This window comes from Scophthalmus maximus, chromosome 11, assembly GCF_022379125.1.
Source record: "Scophthalmus maximus strain ysfricsl-2021 chromosome 11, ASM2237912v1, whole genome shotgun sequence".
Taxonomy (NCBI): Eukaryota; Metazoa; Chordata; class Actinopteri; order Pleuronectiformes; family Scophthalmidae; genus Scophthalmus; species Scophthalmus maximus.
In genome coordinates, this window is record NC_061525.1 from 16022641 (window position 1) to 16034612 (window position 11972).

Sequence of the window (11972 nt, forward strand, 5' to 3'; positions counted from 1 at the left end):
GATGGCCCTCCCCCTGTCCCACAAGTGAGACCAGGGCCTTGTTCACACTATGAAACCCCTTCGGTAAAGAGGGGATCTGTTCTCAAACAGCTGGAGAGAGAGACAAGTCTCATAGAGAGATGAGGCAGAGAAAGCGTGGAAATCTGAAACAGGGAGAAAGACGGGGATGGAAGCAGAGAGTTTGCTTTCATAAATAATCAATGCTTAGTCAACACAGGAGATGAGAGCGTGTAAAGGAACCAGGTTTTCCTCCCACTGCCAAATCCAAAAGGGAAAACTGCCAGACTTACACACATCATGAGTAAACACAGCAGAGAAGAAGAAGAAGAAGAAGAAGAAGAGCACGATGAGAAAAAATGAGCGAGGGAGACAGATAAAAAGAGAGAGAGAAAAATGGAAGTGGCAGAGAAGGATAAGATGACAGTGAGAGATACGGTTTGAAATTTGGAAAGTAAGAAAGAGAGGAAGAAAGAAACGAAAGAGTCCAAGAGCAGGAAGAGGGCAGCAGGAAATTCCTTCATCATTTTCCCTGCCCTTTGTCCCTCTCAAAAAAACTGAAATCTGACAGTACCCCTCCTCCTTTTTTCTCTCTCCCTTTCTCATGCCACTCCTCCCTCACTCATTAGTTCTTCTCTCTCTCTCTTTTTGAGCATGGCTGTGTTCATGTGTGCAGTCAGCAACGACGACTGGATTTCAAATCATATGGCAGCTGCAGTCAATGTATTCCTCAATTCTTTTGCGGAGGACGAAGACAAGATTGTGTCAGCATGTGACAATAGAAAAGTGTCTTTCGTTTAATGTTATGCTCCTGATCTTTTTCACAAATCATTTTCCATCATTTGGATGTCTCTTGACGTTCTTCCACATTATTTTTTTTCTTCCACACAAACAAACACGGAGGAGAGTGAACACAGAACATGGGCCTAAGATCAGCTAAGACAAAAAGAGGAGCTTTTACCTGAAAGAGAGGCTTGTACATGGCTTTGGGTACAAAAAGTCTGACGTGGACAAGAAAACAATACTTTGCAAATGATGCTGCGGACTGATCCACACAACATACAGAAAACATCCCTGACCTCTTTTACCAGCTACACAAGAGCAAACAAACAGTGTCAAACAGTACAGAGAGACGAGCCACAAAAGTAAGGTTGAGCGTTCCAAAGAAAAACCAAGACGTTGCAGGAGGCTTTTGAAAAGACATGGCCCCTATTCACATGGTCGAAAAAAAGGAGTAGGTAACGATAGGTAGCGTCATCTGGGTATAAAATTACTTATGAGGGATATGAGGTTTTGGTCACAATGTATGCAGCTTTGTGCACAAGCTTGTGACAGAGAAGACTCGTCTGTACCTCATGTCTTCCAGCAGGTCACATTCGGTCTGGTGTTTAAAGTGCAGTCTTGTCATCTGCTCCGTGTGTGTGTTTTTCAGCTCCTGTGTCACTTTGACCTGGAGGAAACAAAACAAAAAAGACATGTCAGGTCATGGATTTGTCATTTATTCATCCCTTATGTATCTCACACTCAACTACAGAACACCACAACTGACTGTTCTTCCATATTGATATGTCAATAAGATAACAATAATGACATATGGAACTAGATATCTACTGGATATCATGGAGCTATAAAAATTTCCTAGTCATAAAAGAGATCAGAGAATGATGAATGTCTCGACTTGCCTGAAGGTCGTATACACATAAACAACTGATGATGATTTTTTTATTTTTCTCAATGGCCATATCGACCACCCCTGGTTAAATTAAATGTTGCATGTAGCCAAATACCAATGTGAAAAATGCAGTAACACCATCCAAAATGATAATGATGATAACAATTCGGTTGTTTTTTTGGGGACTATAGGAAATAATGACCTTGGACTCTCAATGTGTCTGGAGCCCAGGGTGATCATAAAAATGTCTTGTTTTATCCAACAAACAGTCCATAACTCAAAGAGATTGAATTTAAAAACCACACATAACACAGAAAGCAGGAAATCCTCACATATTTGAAAATGTTGCCTTACTGCACTACATGATATTTTTCAGCAGTATCAACCAGCTCTACTTCCAATGCTCGTTAATTCCACTGAAGTGTACAATACAAAATATCAGGGACATTGTTGTCATCGTGTGCGCTGGTTTAAGATAATTATTCCTGTCTGATTTCTCCGATTGAGTTCATGTCACAAAAGGAGTTGATGGAGACAAAGACAAAATCAGAGAAGGATTTATGGAGATTTTGCGAAAGAGGCTGGCATGAATTTTGAATGTTTTATACTTTAATTTGATGTTCTCTCAACCCCCAAGTCACTGTGGCACACACACAAACACACGCATTTAAACCCATTAGTCTGCCTATCTGCCAATCACCTGTCATCTGTCTTGAGTGTTCTTAGCTTTGGAGCCACCTGAAAAGGACGCGCACACACACTCTCCCATCAGTAATCCATCAACGTTAACAATCAGTGTCAGGGTTTTGTCTGACTTTTGGAGACGCTGAGGGAGGCACTTGGCAGTTAGAGGTGACTGGAACCACATGTGCATTGGTAAATTATGCAAATTCTATCATACACAAATTAATTTTGGTAGTAAACCACGGTGTGCGCTCGTTCACACTGTCTAGTGTAGAAACAAAGAGATTGCCCTTAACAAACAATTTATACACACACACACACACACACACATACACATACACACACACACGCACGCACACACGCACGCATGCCTCGTGCCAACACACACTGAGACCCTGTGAAGGTCATTGTGTATTGTCGGGTGAATTCCATCAGCTATTCACCAAAGGAACAGTGGGCAAATTCGTGACTGTTCTGTTCAGACAAAACAATCATCAACGTAACATGCAGAAAACTAGCGCACATGTGCGTGCGCACACACACACACACACACACACACACTGCAGAGCTCCCTTTTTTCATGTGCTATGTCTCTGAAGATAAGGAGAGAGTGGTTCATTACATTATCGGGCCAAAATGAGTTCACCTTCCACCACTCACAGGAAAATACTGGAAGAGAGGTGGAGAAGGGGAAGGGAAGAGGGTGACAGGGAGACGAGGAGGGGGGGATAAGTGAGAGTAAAAGTGGTTGAGAGGAGGTTGTGTGTAAGAGAGAAGGGGTAAGAATGTTAAGTGTGAGCGAGAGAGAGGAGGGAGAGACGAGACGATGGTGAAACTAGGAGAGATGACGGTGAAAATGATTGGATATAGAGAAGTTAATCATGAGGAAAAGTAAAAAAAAAAAAAATCAATATATTTGTGTTAAGTTCAAGGAAAAGACTTCACCTGGTGTAGCCAGTAGTATTGTAGCATTATAGATCTAACGGATCAGCAGGTAGATCTATAATAATTCTATCGTTGCCTGTCGTGAAACCTAATCAGTTATGTACATATTTTATGATTTTGATGTACACAACCAACCTGAATGTCTGTATGTACACATAAAAGAAAAATAATGACTAACTGCAAATAGATCATGAGGAGAAATCTACATCAAGATAAACTCTCAGGTTTCCCTGAACAATACATTGTACATTAGTGCATGGCATGTATTTACTTTCTCCTGTTGGTTCCCTTCTCTCCAGTTAAATTAAAGTATGAATATGTATACTGGGCAGCTGTTTGCACTTGTGGATACATGTCACCATCAGTTTAAAGACACGTATTGAAAACGTGTCAGTATTTGGCCAGGCCTAACGGGATAAAAAGACTAATAAATACAGCATATTAACAAAATAGAGTTGAGCCAAGGCTTCTCTGATAAAGTTTCCTTTCTCCCCGTATGTGTTGAGAAATATCTGATAGATTAATAATACAGATACTGTGATGAAAATATCGAAACAATATTTGTTTTTTGAACCTCCTTCGCACATCCATCTTTAACTGAAGCCAACATTTTAAGTATATATAAGAGTCAGAAGAGCTCAGTCCATAAGCAGATGCACGGAGACACGGACAAAACACTTAAGGGGCTTTATGTGTTGCACCGGGAGAGAAATTATTAGCATCCGAGAGCCAAATACTGATGCACTCTGGCTGTGGTGCTGTGGGCCGAGTGTACAGAGTGTGCCAGCCACAGTGGCAGCGGGTGAAACATCCCTATTTTCACAGTAAACTAAATGGGGAAAAGACCCTGACAGGCTGACAAATGAGGTCTTTCTAAATGGATACGACCTTAAATGGTGCACTTGATCACACGGAGAAGAGGAACAAGACGATCGTAGTCGCCTCCACGTCCTCTGCAGTGGAAAGACCTGTTCACGAGTGTGTGTGTGCATGGGTTTTAAAAGACGTGACATGACATGTCCAAGGCCAAGCTTTGTGTGCGTGCGTGCGTGCGTGTGTGTGTGCAGATCATACAGTAAATGGCACTGGGGGAATATGGGGTAATTAAGAGAAAACTGTGCAGAGGTTCACAGCAGAGTAATTGGCTCTCATGCATCTATTTCAAGACAACACACACACACACACACACACACACACACAGTGGACCAGCAACTTGAACACACACACACAAGGTACCACAAGCTATAGGGTACTGTGGTCTTTTGTCAGCCTATGCAGAATCTATACACGAGTATTAGACATGGCTCTGTCAGCATGTCTCCTCAGTGTGTGTGCGCGCGCGCGCGCTTATTTTCAAGTTGCTGGTCCACTGTGTGCGTGTGTGCGTGTGCGTGTAGTCATCACAACGTGGAGAAACGACAGCTTTTGTTTTGCTCCCCTGTCTTCTGTCGTCCCAGTATCACGACACACACGCACGCACACGCACACACACACACGTAGTGCGCTAAGTCACAAGGATGCTGCACCTCCTAACACTGCCCATTGTGCTGTTTACTTCAACGCTACTAGCTAACATGTTTGGTGGCTCGTTAACGTGCCAAGGCGATAGTACCCATGTGTTAAGAGGACCGCCGCGTCCAGCATCACATTAGAGTCCCCGACGTGCCCCCGCCGCTCTGTGTCGACGGACGCCTCACGTTAGCCCACAGCGCGTTGCTCTAGCTCACACCGGCTGACGGGTGACGGGTGACGGCCGGCCAGATGTGTGATGTGCTAATGTCACCGGGTTACACACGACCACCAGCTAGCAAACGCTGCTAACGCTGGCTAGCGACCGAGCGACCGTTCCGTCTTCACTCCCGCTGGAGCCGTCGAGCGTCGAGTGTGTTCGTCATAAAACAAAACCGCCACACACAAGCACACGCACGCGCGCGCGCGCGCACACAAAACAAATCTGTTATCCGTCACTGTCTCGTCCAGCGCGGCGTCAGACATAACGGACTCCACAAATCACTCACCTTCCTCGGCGGCGGCTGCATTTTGGTGTATTGACATGGATGATGTTTCCTTTTTTCTTCTTCTTCTTCGTCTTCTTTTTTTTTGCGGGATTGTATTGTAAATTCCGAGATGCAGATTTGCAAAAAAAAAAAAAAAAATCAGCGTGGGGACTAATGATTTTGTTTCCTCATCCCCCCCCCGCCCCCTCAAAAAAAAGGAAAGAAAGAGAGAAAGAAAAAAAAAATCCTCCCCTCCTGACGACGGGGAGGGAAGACGGGGGTTTAGATTTGTACTCCGGCGGCCATGACTGAGGATGAACGCCTGGTTTATGACGGAGGCTGCGAGGAGGAGAGAAGCTGCACACGCTCGGTGCTAGCTGAGCGGACTGGGGTGTACGGTACTGTGTTGTGGAGCAGACAGGCGGAGGAGGAGGAGAAGAAAAGCAAGGGGTGGAGGTGGGGGGGGGGATCCCCCTCTGTAGCTAAGCTCAACGGCGCCCCCGTGAGGCGAGGAACGGGACAGCAGCCCCGCTCTGTGCTCGACGACATCAGGTGCAGAGAAACAAGCACGTCCCCTTTTGCGTTTTTACCAAATACGGGGGTAGGAAGGAAGGATGGCAACTGAAAAAAATAATACTTTATTTGTTTTAAATGGGGTTATTTCCCCACAAGTATCAAGGTTTCCTTTTCTGGCCCCCCATGTGCTGCTCCAGCTCGGCTGAAAGGAGGAGGAAAGCCTGACAGGAGGCTGCGTCCCGCAGACCTGCATAGCAACAAGAAACCGCAGTCGATCGAAGAAAAATCGATCATGGAGATTTTTATTATTTTTTTGTTTAAAGAAACAGAGAGGGGAGAAAGGAAAGATATATCAACCTTCTCAAATTATTTTTTGTTCTTTTCAAATAATAATAATAATAATAATTGAGGCAATTTCAAAAGGGCTCTCGCCAGCCTTACAGGCTATGGCTCGGGCCCTAATAATAATAAACATGGGGCTATCTTTGGGCTTCAGCTAAAATGCCGATGATGTACAATGAAGATTTATAAATACACACACTAATTACTGATTTCAAGCTGAATTGATGCTTATTTTTTTTAATTAATGTATCCTGCTGTTATCAAGCAGACCATTGTGTGGGAGTAGACAGGGTCATTGGGGTCACAGGAATTGGGTGCTGAGTGAACAATTCAAGGAATACATTACAGTGTGGAGGGTTTCTGAAATCCATTTAACGTGTTGGCACCGACAGGTGCAGTTAGTCGTGGTTTATAAAATTAACCAGGCATAAAAATATTTGGGTTGTGGGCTGTAACATGTCAGACAGACAGACGGAAACACAGACAGATAGATAGATAGATAGATAGATAGATAGATAGATAGATAGATAGATAGATAGACACACAGACAGACAGACAGACAGACAGACAGACAGATAGATAGATAGATAGATAGATAGATAGACACAAAATAGGGCACAAGTATTTTACCTCATGTGTCCTACTTTCAATAGCCAAGGTTGAGGTTAGGGGCTGTGTAATCATTAATACAAAGAGTTTCCTGGAGCAGGTAAGACATTAAGTTCTCTTTCTCACCTTTCCTCTCAGTATAACTCTTTAAAATAACATAACACACACACACACACACATACATATCCAAACACATGCACATGCACACCCAGGTTCAGAGAAAAACAAACACATCTCTTGCCACCCACACACATAACTTTTGGCCAGTGGCTCAGAAGAAAATGGCTGGTGTCGGTCATTGTGGGATCTGTATTGTGTTTGCCAGGAACTCAATCGGGATGCTTATGATTTATGATTTCTCTATATGATTTGGTTTAGGAGCATCTGTACTCCTTTGGCCATACAGAGGTAAGAAGTGCTTATACTAAAAGTAATAAATGCAGCATACGTAGCGTGTCTCAATTCAGTTGGTGGTTGAATTATTGAATAGATGATAATAATATTTAATTGTAATAAAATATTGATTCCGTCTGCCTTATTAAAAGCTATAGACAGAGAAAAATGTAATTGGTGCTAATGAGGCAGGCCATTGTATACCATAGTGTTTTGCATTTAAACTTAAACAGAGCACAATGATGTCTTTCTGAGTTCGCCCGACTAAAAAGATAAATATTTGAATAGTTCAAGCTGAGGAAAGCATTGTTTTGAGTCAGTGTCCATTTGACTAACAGTTAACATTTGAGCCTCAGGCCCAGCTGCTCACTCACAGTATATACAGGCTGCAGCTTGTCCAACAGGCACACGCCTCCAGTGGTTTTTCACTCACTCAAATAACTAAGATACAACATTCAGTCACAAACTACACACTCAGGTCAACATATCTATACTCGTAAGAATGAGGATACACTACGCAGGATGGTCAACACAGGACACTCTCTGAAGGGCAATAGCATTTGTGTGAGTAATTTCAAATGTTCTCAGGGGTTCTGTCTTTGTGGAGGTGGGCTTTTTAATCCCAAGAAATATATATCAGTGTGAAATGTAAAAAATAACACCACTTACATTACGGTTGAATAGTTAAGTGCTCAGTGGGGTACGGCGAACACATAGTAGGTCAGGAGTGTCTGTGGGACCATAAAAGGGGCCTCTCTTTCTGACGTCTGTTGTCTGTTAAATTCAACCTTGAAGAGGGGAAAAAAGGAGAAAGTGGAAGGTACTGAGCGAGCAAGAGGCGATGTTAGAGTGGGAGAGAGAGAGGGACTCCTGTAGGTTGACCCGTCTGTTAAATGACTGAAGTTACAGTAGCGTGCATTCCAGTGGAGCAAAAAGGAAGGTTTGAACGAGGACAAAGCAGGATCTGGTTTGACTTCAAAAGTGATCCTCTGTCTTTGGACAACTTTGACACGCAAAGTGCCAGGATGAGTGTTGTTTTTCTGCATGAGAACATAGCTGCATGGAAGTGTTGTTGGTGCCACTGATGTCTGTTTGAATCTCCGTCTGAATATTCTGCAGCTCATTGTTTTTCACCATAATCTTATACAATATGTATTTCAGAGGTGTCAAGATGTTGTCAGTAGGTAAACCTGCTGGGCCAGTTGGAGGAACAGTCCAAATAGAGTATATGCATGTCTCTATATCAGATACATAAAACCCACATATTGCTTTAACTGCATTCTTACTCTGATTCATGTCTTATGCAAGATAGGATAGGCTATTATGATTAGTCATTATTTAATATGGGTGGCACCATTAAAGTTTCCTTTTTCTCTTCTCCCAACCTCCCACAATTATTTTATTTTCTCAACAAGCCACTCAGAAAGACAAAGGCGATTAAAATAAGTTGGCATTGAAATACCGAGTGAATGACTTAGGGCGTCTTCAAATGTAAACTTAAATGATGTTATTGGGTTTTTTTGTGAAAGGATGATGATTTCTGAGTGGCTGCTGACATCTTCAAAGTTGTTGCTTATTAAATGGCAACAGGATCAAAGGCTGGATCTTGGATCTCATGAGGTGTTATAGCGTTGGATTTATTTTTTTGGTTCACTTAATTTCATAATCTGTTTCTAATCATTGTCCTTGTCTTTTCCTCAGGTCTTCCCATAACTAAGATGGCCACCTTTGACGACAACCTGTCCAACCAAACCAATTCCAGTGCCTACTACTGTAAATTCAATGAAGATTTCAAATATATCCTGCTCCCTGTCAGCTATGCCCTGGTCTTTGTGATCGGCCTGGCCCTGAACAGCACGGCGCTGTATGTGATTGTGTTCCGCACAAAGCGCTGGAAGCCATCCACCATCTACATGTTCAACCTGACAATGTGTGACACGCTCTACATCTTCACTCTGCCCTTCCTCGTCTATTACTACGCCGACCAGAACGACTGGCCCTTCAGTGAACCGTTCTGCAAAGTGATACGCTTCCTGTTTTATGCCAATTTATACGGTACAGTTCCTGCACCCAATACAATACAGAAAACTGAGCTAGATATTGGATATCTCACAGTTATGGCACTATGATATACCGCAGGATAATTTGATGTGATACGATATAGCGATGTGATATACAGTATCCAATATGTTGCACAATTTAATGCAAAATAATATAATACATAGAGAAATAGTAGTAATTTAATCCGATAAAATCTGAATAAAATATGTTATAATGCAATAAGATACTATATAATAGGATTTGAAGTCACACAATGCAGCACAATTAGATATAACAAAGTCAATAATGCATTAACGATACAGTGCAACACAAAATGCTATGGTAGGATATGATACCATAACGATGCAATATGATCAACATGACATTTTATAAACTAAGCTACAATATTATCACAACAGTGCATTACAATGTAGTACGAAACAATACAATACAACAAAATTATTTAAATTTATATCATCAAATGAGATGTAAGATGTTCAGAAGACATTTTGATGCAATATGATACAGTATAGTACTTTGAGATTGCTTTTAGCAATGAAAAGTGCTCTATAAATGAAATTTATTATTATTATTATTATAGTACAATGTGAGTATTTTACAATATGACAGACCACCACGCGTTATGATATATGATATGCAATTCAAGTAAGAATGTACAGTACATTTATTTATTCATATGTTTTTGTTAATACTTTGTTAATGTCAGTGTTGTCAATCAACCAAAATACTGCACAATTTGATACAAAATGCAATAGAATATGATACCATATGATTCAACATGATGTGACTTAACACAAAGACACACGGTGACACAACACATTAATACTACACATTCTAACTAATATGTATATTGGATGAATAAAAAGGTTTTTTTTACACATTTGTAATGATGGTTAATAATCAGTAATGTCTCTCTGGTAGGTTCCATACTGTTCCTGTGCTGCATCAGTCTGCATCGCTTCATTGGCATCTGTTATCCAGTCCACTCCCTCTACTGGGTCAGCGCTCGTCGGGCCAAGCTGGTGTCGGTGGCCGTGTGGGCCTTCGTTCTACTCTGCCAGGCACCTGTTCTCTACTTCTCAAGAATAAGGTGATTTAAACGTGTAGAACTGCCCCACCCCCCTTGCTCGGTTATTTTCTTAACTCAATTTTTTTACGTTTTACCTCCATTCTTTCATTGGTAACAAATATGATAGCGGGTGCGTTCAATAGTGCACATTTTTTGATGTCCTTTGCCAGGGATAGGGACACCGAGCGGATCTGCTACGACACCACCAGCCCGGAGCTCTTTGACGACTTCCTGGTCTACAGCTCGGTCGTGTCAGTGCTCATGTTCGCCCTGCCCTTCATGGTGGTGATGGTGTGCTACGGCCTCATGGTGCGGAAGCTTCTGGAGCCGAGCTGGGGGTCTCAAGGGGGGGATGAAGGGGAGCGGGGAGGCCTGGCCGCCCAGCGATCCAAGCAGAAGTCGGTGAAGATGATTATCATCGTGCTGGCTATGTTCATGCTCTGCTTCCTCCCTTTCCACCTCACCAGGAGCCTTTACTACTCGTTCAGATACCTGAGGCAGGCCAATCCAGCACAGGTGAGGAAAAAATACTTTTTTAAAAAACAATAAATCTGTAATAATGGCTTCAAAAACTCAGTGTGTCACATGTTTATGTGTCCATCAGCTCAGCTGTAATTTACTGGAGGCGTCCAGTATCGCGTACAAGGTCACCCGACCTTTGGCCAGTGCCAACAGCTGTGTGGACCCCATCCTTTACTTCCTGGCTGGGCAGGACGTCCGCAGTAACCTCACGAAGAGAATCAAGGCCTCTTCATCGAAATATCCGAACGCGAGCCAGTGCTCGACATCACAACTCTGATACAACACTTGAAACCATCTTGGTAAAAATGGGAAAAGTTACAGGGGACTGTACTTACAGTATTGCCAGGCTCCTCTGGTAGTTGTGACACCTTGTGCACTTTTCCACCAAAAAGGCCAATTGTCTGTCTAGCAAGCACCGGACTTCCAGAAATGTTTTTCCTGCATGTAATTTAACATTACATATTGTTCTTTAAGCAACTGTAAGAGTTTTTCTAGAGTTTTTTCTTCAAATGTTTAAATTATATAGACACAGACACGTACTTCTTTACTTTGAAAAAACAAAACTTTATATCACACCCCACTGCATAAAAGAACGATCGATTCGATCACACTGCATTTACAATGAATTTCTGAATTAACCAGAAGAAAATGTATGCTCAGGTTTTTTACCAGATGTAAAACATGAATGATACAGTTATGTCAACGAAAGGTTCAATGAATAAATGTCTAAATCATGTCTTGCATTCCTGACATGACACCTCTTGAGCCACACGTCAGATCCGTCTGTTACTTTAATGTAGCCTATAACACTTATTCTAATCTAAATTTAGGTAAAAAATGTAATTCTTTCATAACAGCATTATGAATGAGTACCACTAAAATGTGATTTTCTTAAGACAGATGCAGGTAGCTTCTGGTTACCTGTAATGTCACTTGTTTATTGTGTTATTTCTCAGATTGTGGCAACAGTTATTTGAAACCAGAGCAGTTGGCTGTGACGTCTGCATGTTGATTATGGATTTGGAAAGTATTAACTTTAATTTGCGGGAAGAGTAACCGGGCCACTTGTTAATCTGCCTGGTATTTGCCACACCTCATTTACTGTAAGTTATCAGCAGGCCTTTCATTTAAAGAACACAAGACCACCACTAGGGGGAGACACTGC

General features: G+C 42.1%; 2 protein-coding genes across 10 annotated transcripts in view; one reads left to right on the plus strand and one right to left on the minus strand.

The window, feature by feature from the left end:
• The window catches only part of LOC118298964 (F-BAR and double SH3 domains protein 2-like), a 51613-nt gene extending 45921 nt beyond the window's left edge, over nucleotides 1–5692 (minus strand). For 3 of the 7 annotated variants that reach the window (XM_035622226.2, XM_035622225.2, XM_035622221.2), the window contains exons 1-2: nucleotides 5317–5691; nucleotides 1350–1447 (exon numbers count right to left, since the gene is read on the minus strand). In XM_035622226.2, the coding sequence (XP_035478119.1) occupies nucleotides 1350–1447; nucleotides 5317–5337 (119 nt within the window). In that variant the 5' untranslated portion in view covers nucleotides 5338–5691. Of the gene's footprint in view, nucleotides 1–1349; nucleotides 1448–2369; nucleotides 2389–4910; nucleotides 5171–5316 lie in introns of those variants that run through there. The other 4 variants (XM_035622224.2, XM_035622220.2, XM_035622222.2 and 1 more) reach the window with 3 other exon arrangements.
• Nucleotides 5693–5708: 16 nt separating this feature from the next.
• p2ry2.1 (purinergic receptor P2Y2, tandem duplicate 1) lies at nucleotides 5709–11572 on the plus strand. 3 transcript variants are annotated; one of them, XM_035622231.2, is made up of 5 exons: nucleotides 5709–5847; nucleotides 8857–9210; nucleotides 10138–10306; nucleotides 10456–10801; nucleotides 10890–11572. In XM_035622231.2, exons 2-5 carry the CDS (start codon nucleotides 8874–8876, stop codon nucleotides 11082–11084), a joined length of 1047 nt encoding a protein of 348 aa, XP_035478124.2. In that variant the 5' UTR covers nucleotides 5709–5847; nucleotides 8857–8873; the 3' UTR covers nucleotides 11085–11572. The 3 variants fall into 3 exon arrangements, with proteins under 3 accessions (XP_035478124.2, XP_035478122.2, XP_035478123.2); XM_035622229.2 differs by lacking the exon at nucleotides 5709–5847 and adding an exon at nucleotides 6965–7170; XM_035622230.2 differs by lacking the exon at nucleotides 5709–5847 and adding an exon at nucleotides 7584–7719.
• Nucleotides 11573–11972: the final 400 nt, after the last annotated feature.

Excerpts from the sequence above, each read along its gene's own strand:
- p2ry2.1 (XM_035622231.2), top strand. The coding sequence starts at position 8,874 with ATGGCCACCTTTGACGACAACCTGTCCAACCAAACCAATTCCAGTGCC. Across the intron at positions 10,307-10,455 it reads CTCTACTTCTCAAGAATAAG|GGATAGGGACACCGAGCGGA; the intron begins GTGATTTAAACG and ends GTCCTTTGCCAG. Across the intron at positions 10,802-10,889 it reads GGCAGGCCAATCCAGCACAG|CTCAGCTGTAATTTACTGGA; the intron begins GTGAGGAAAAAA and ends TGTGTCCATCAG.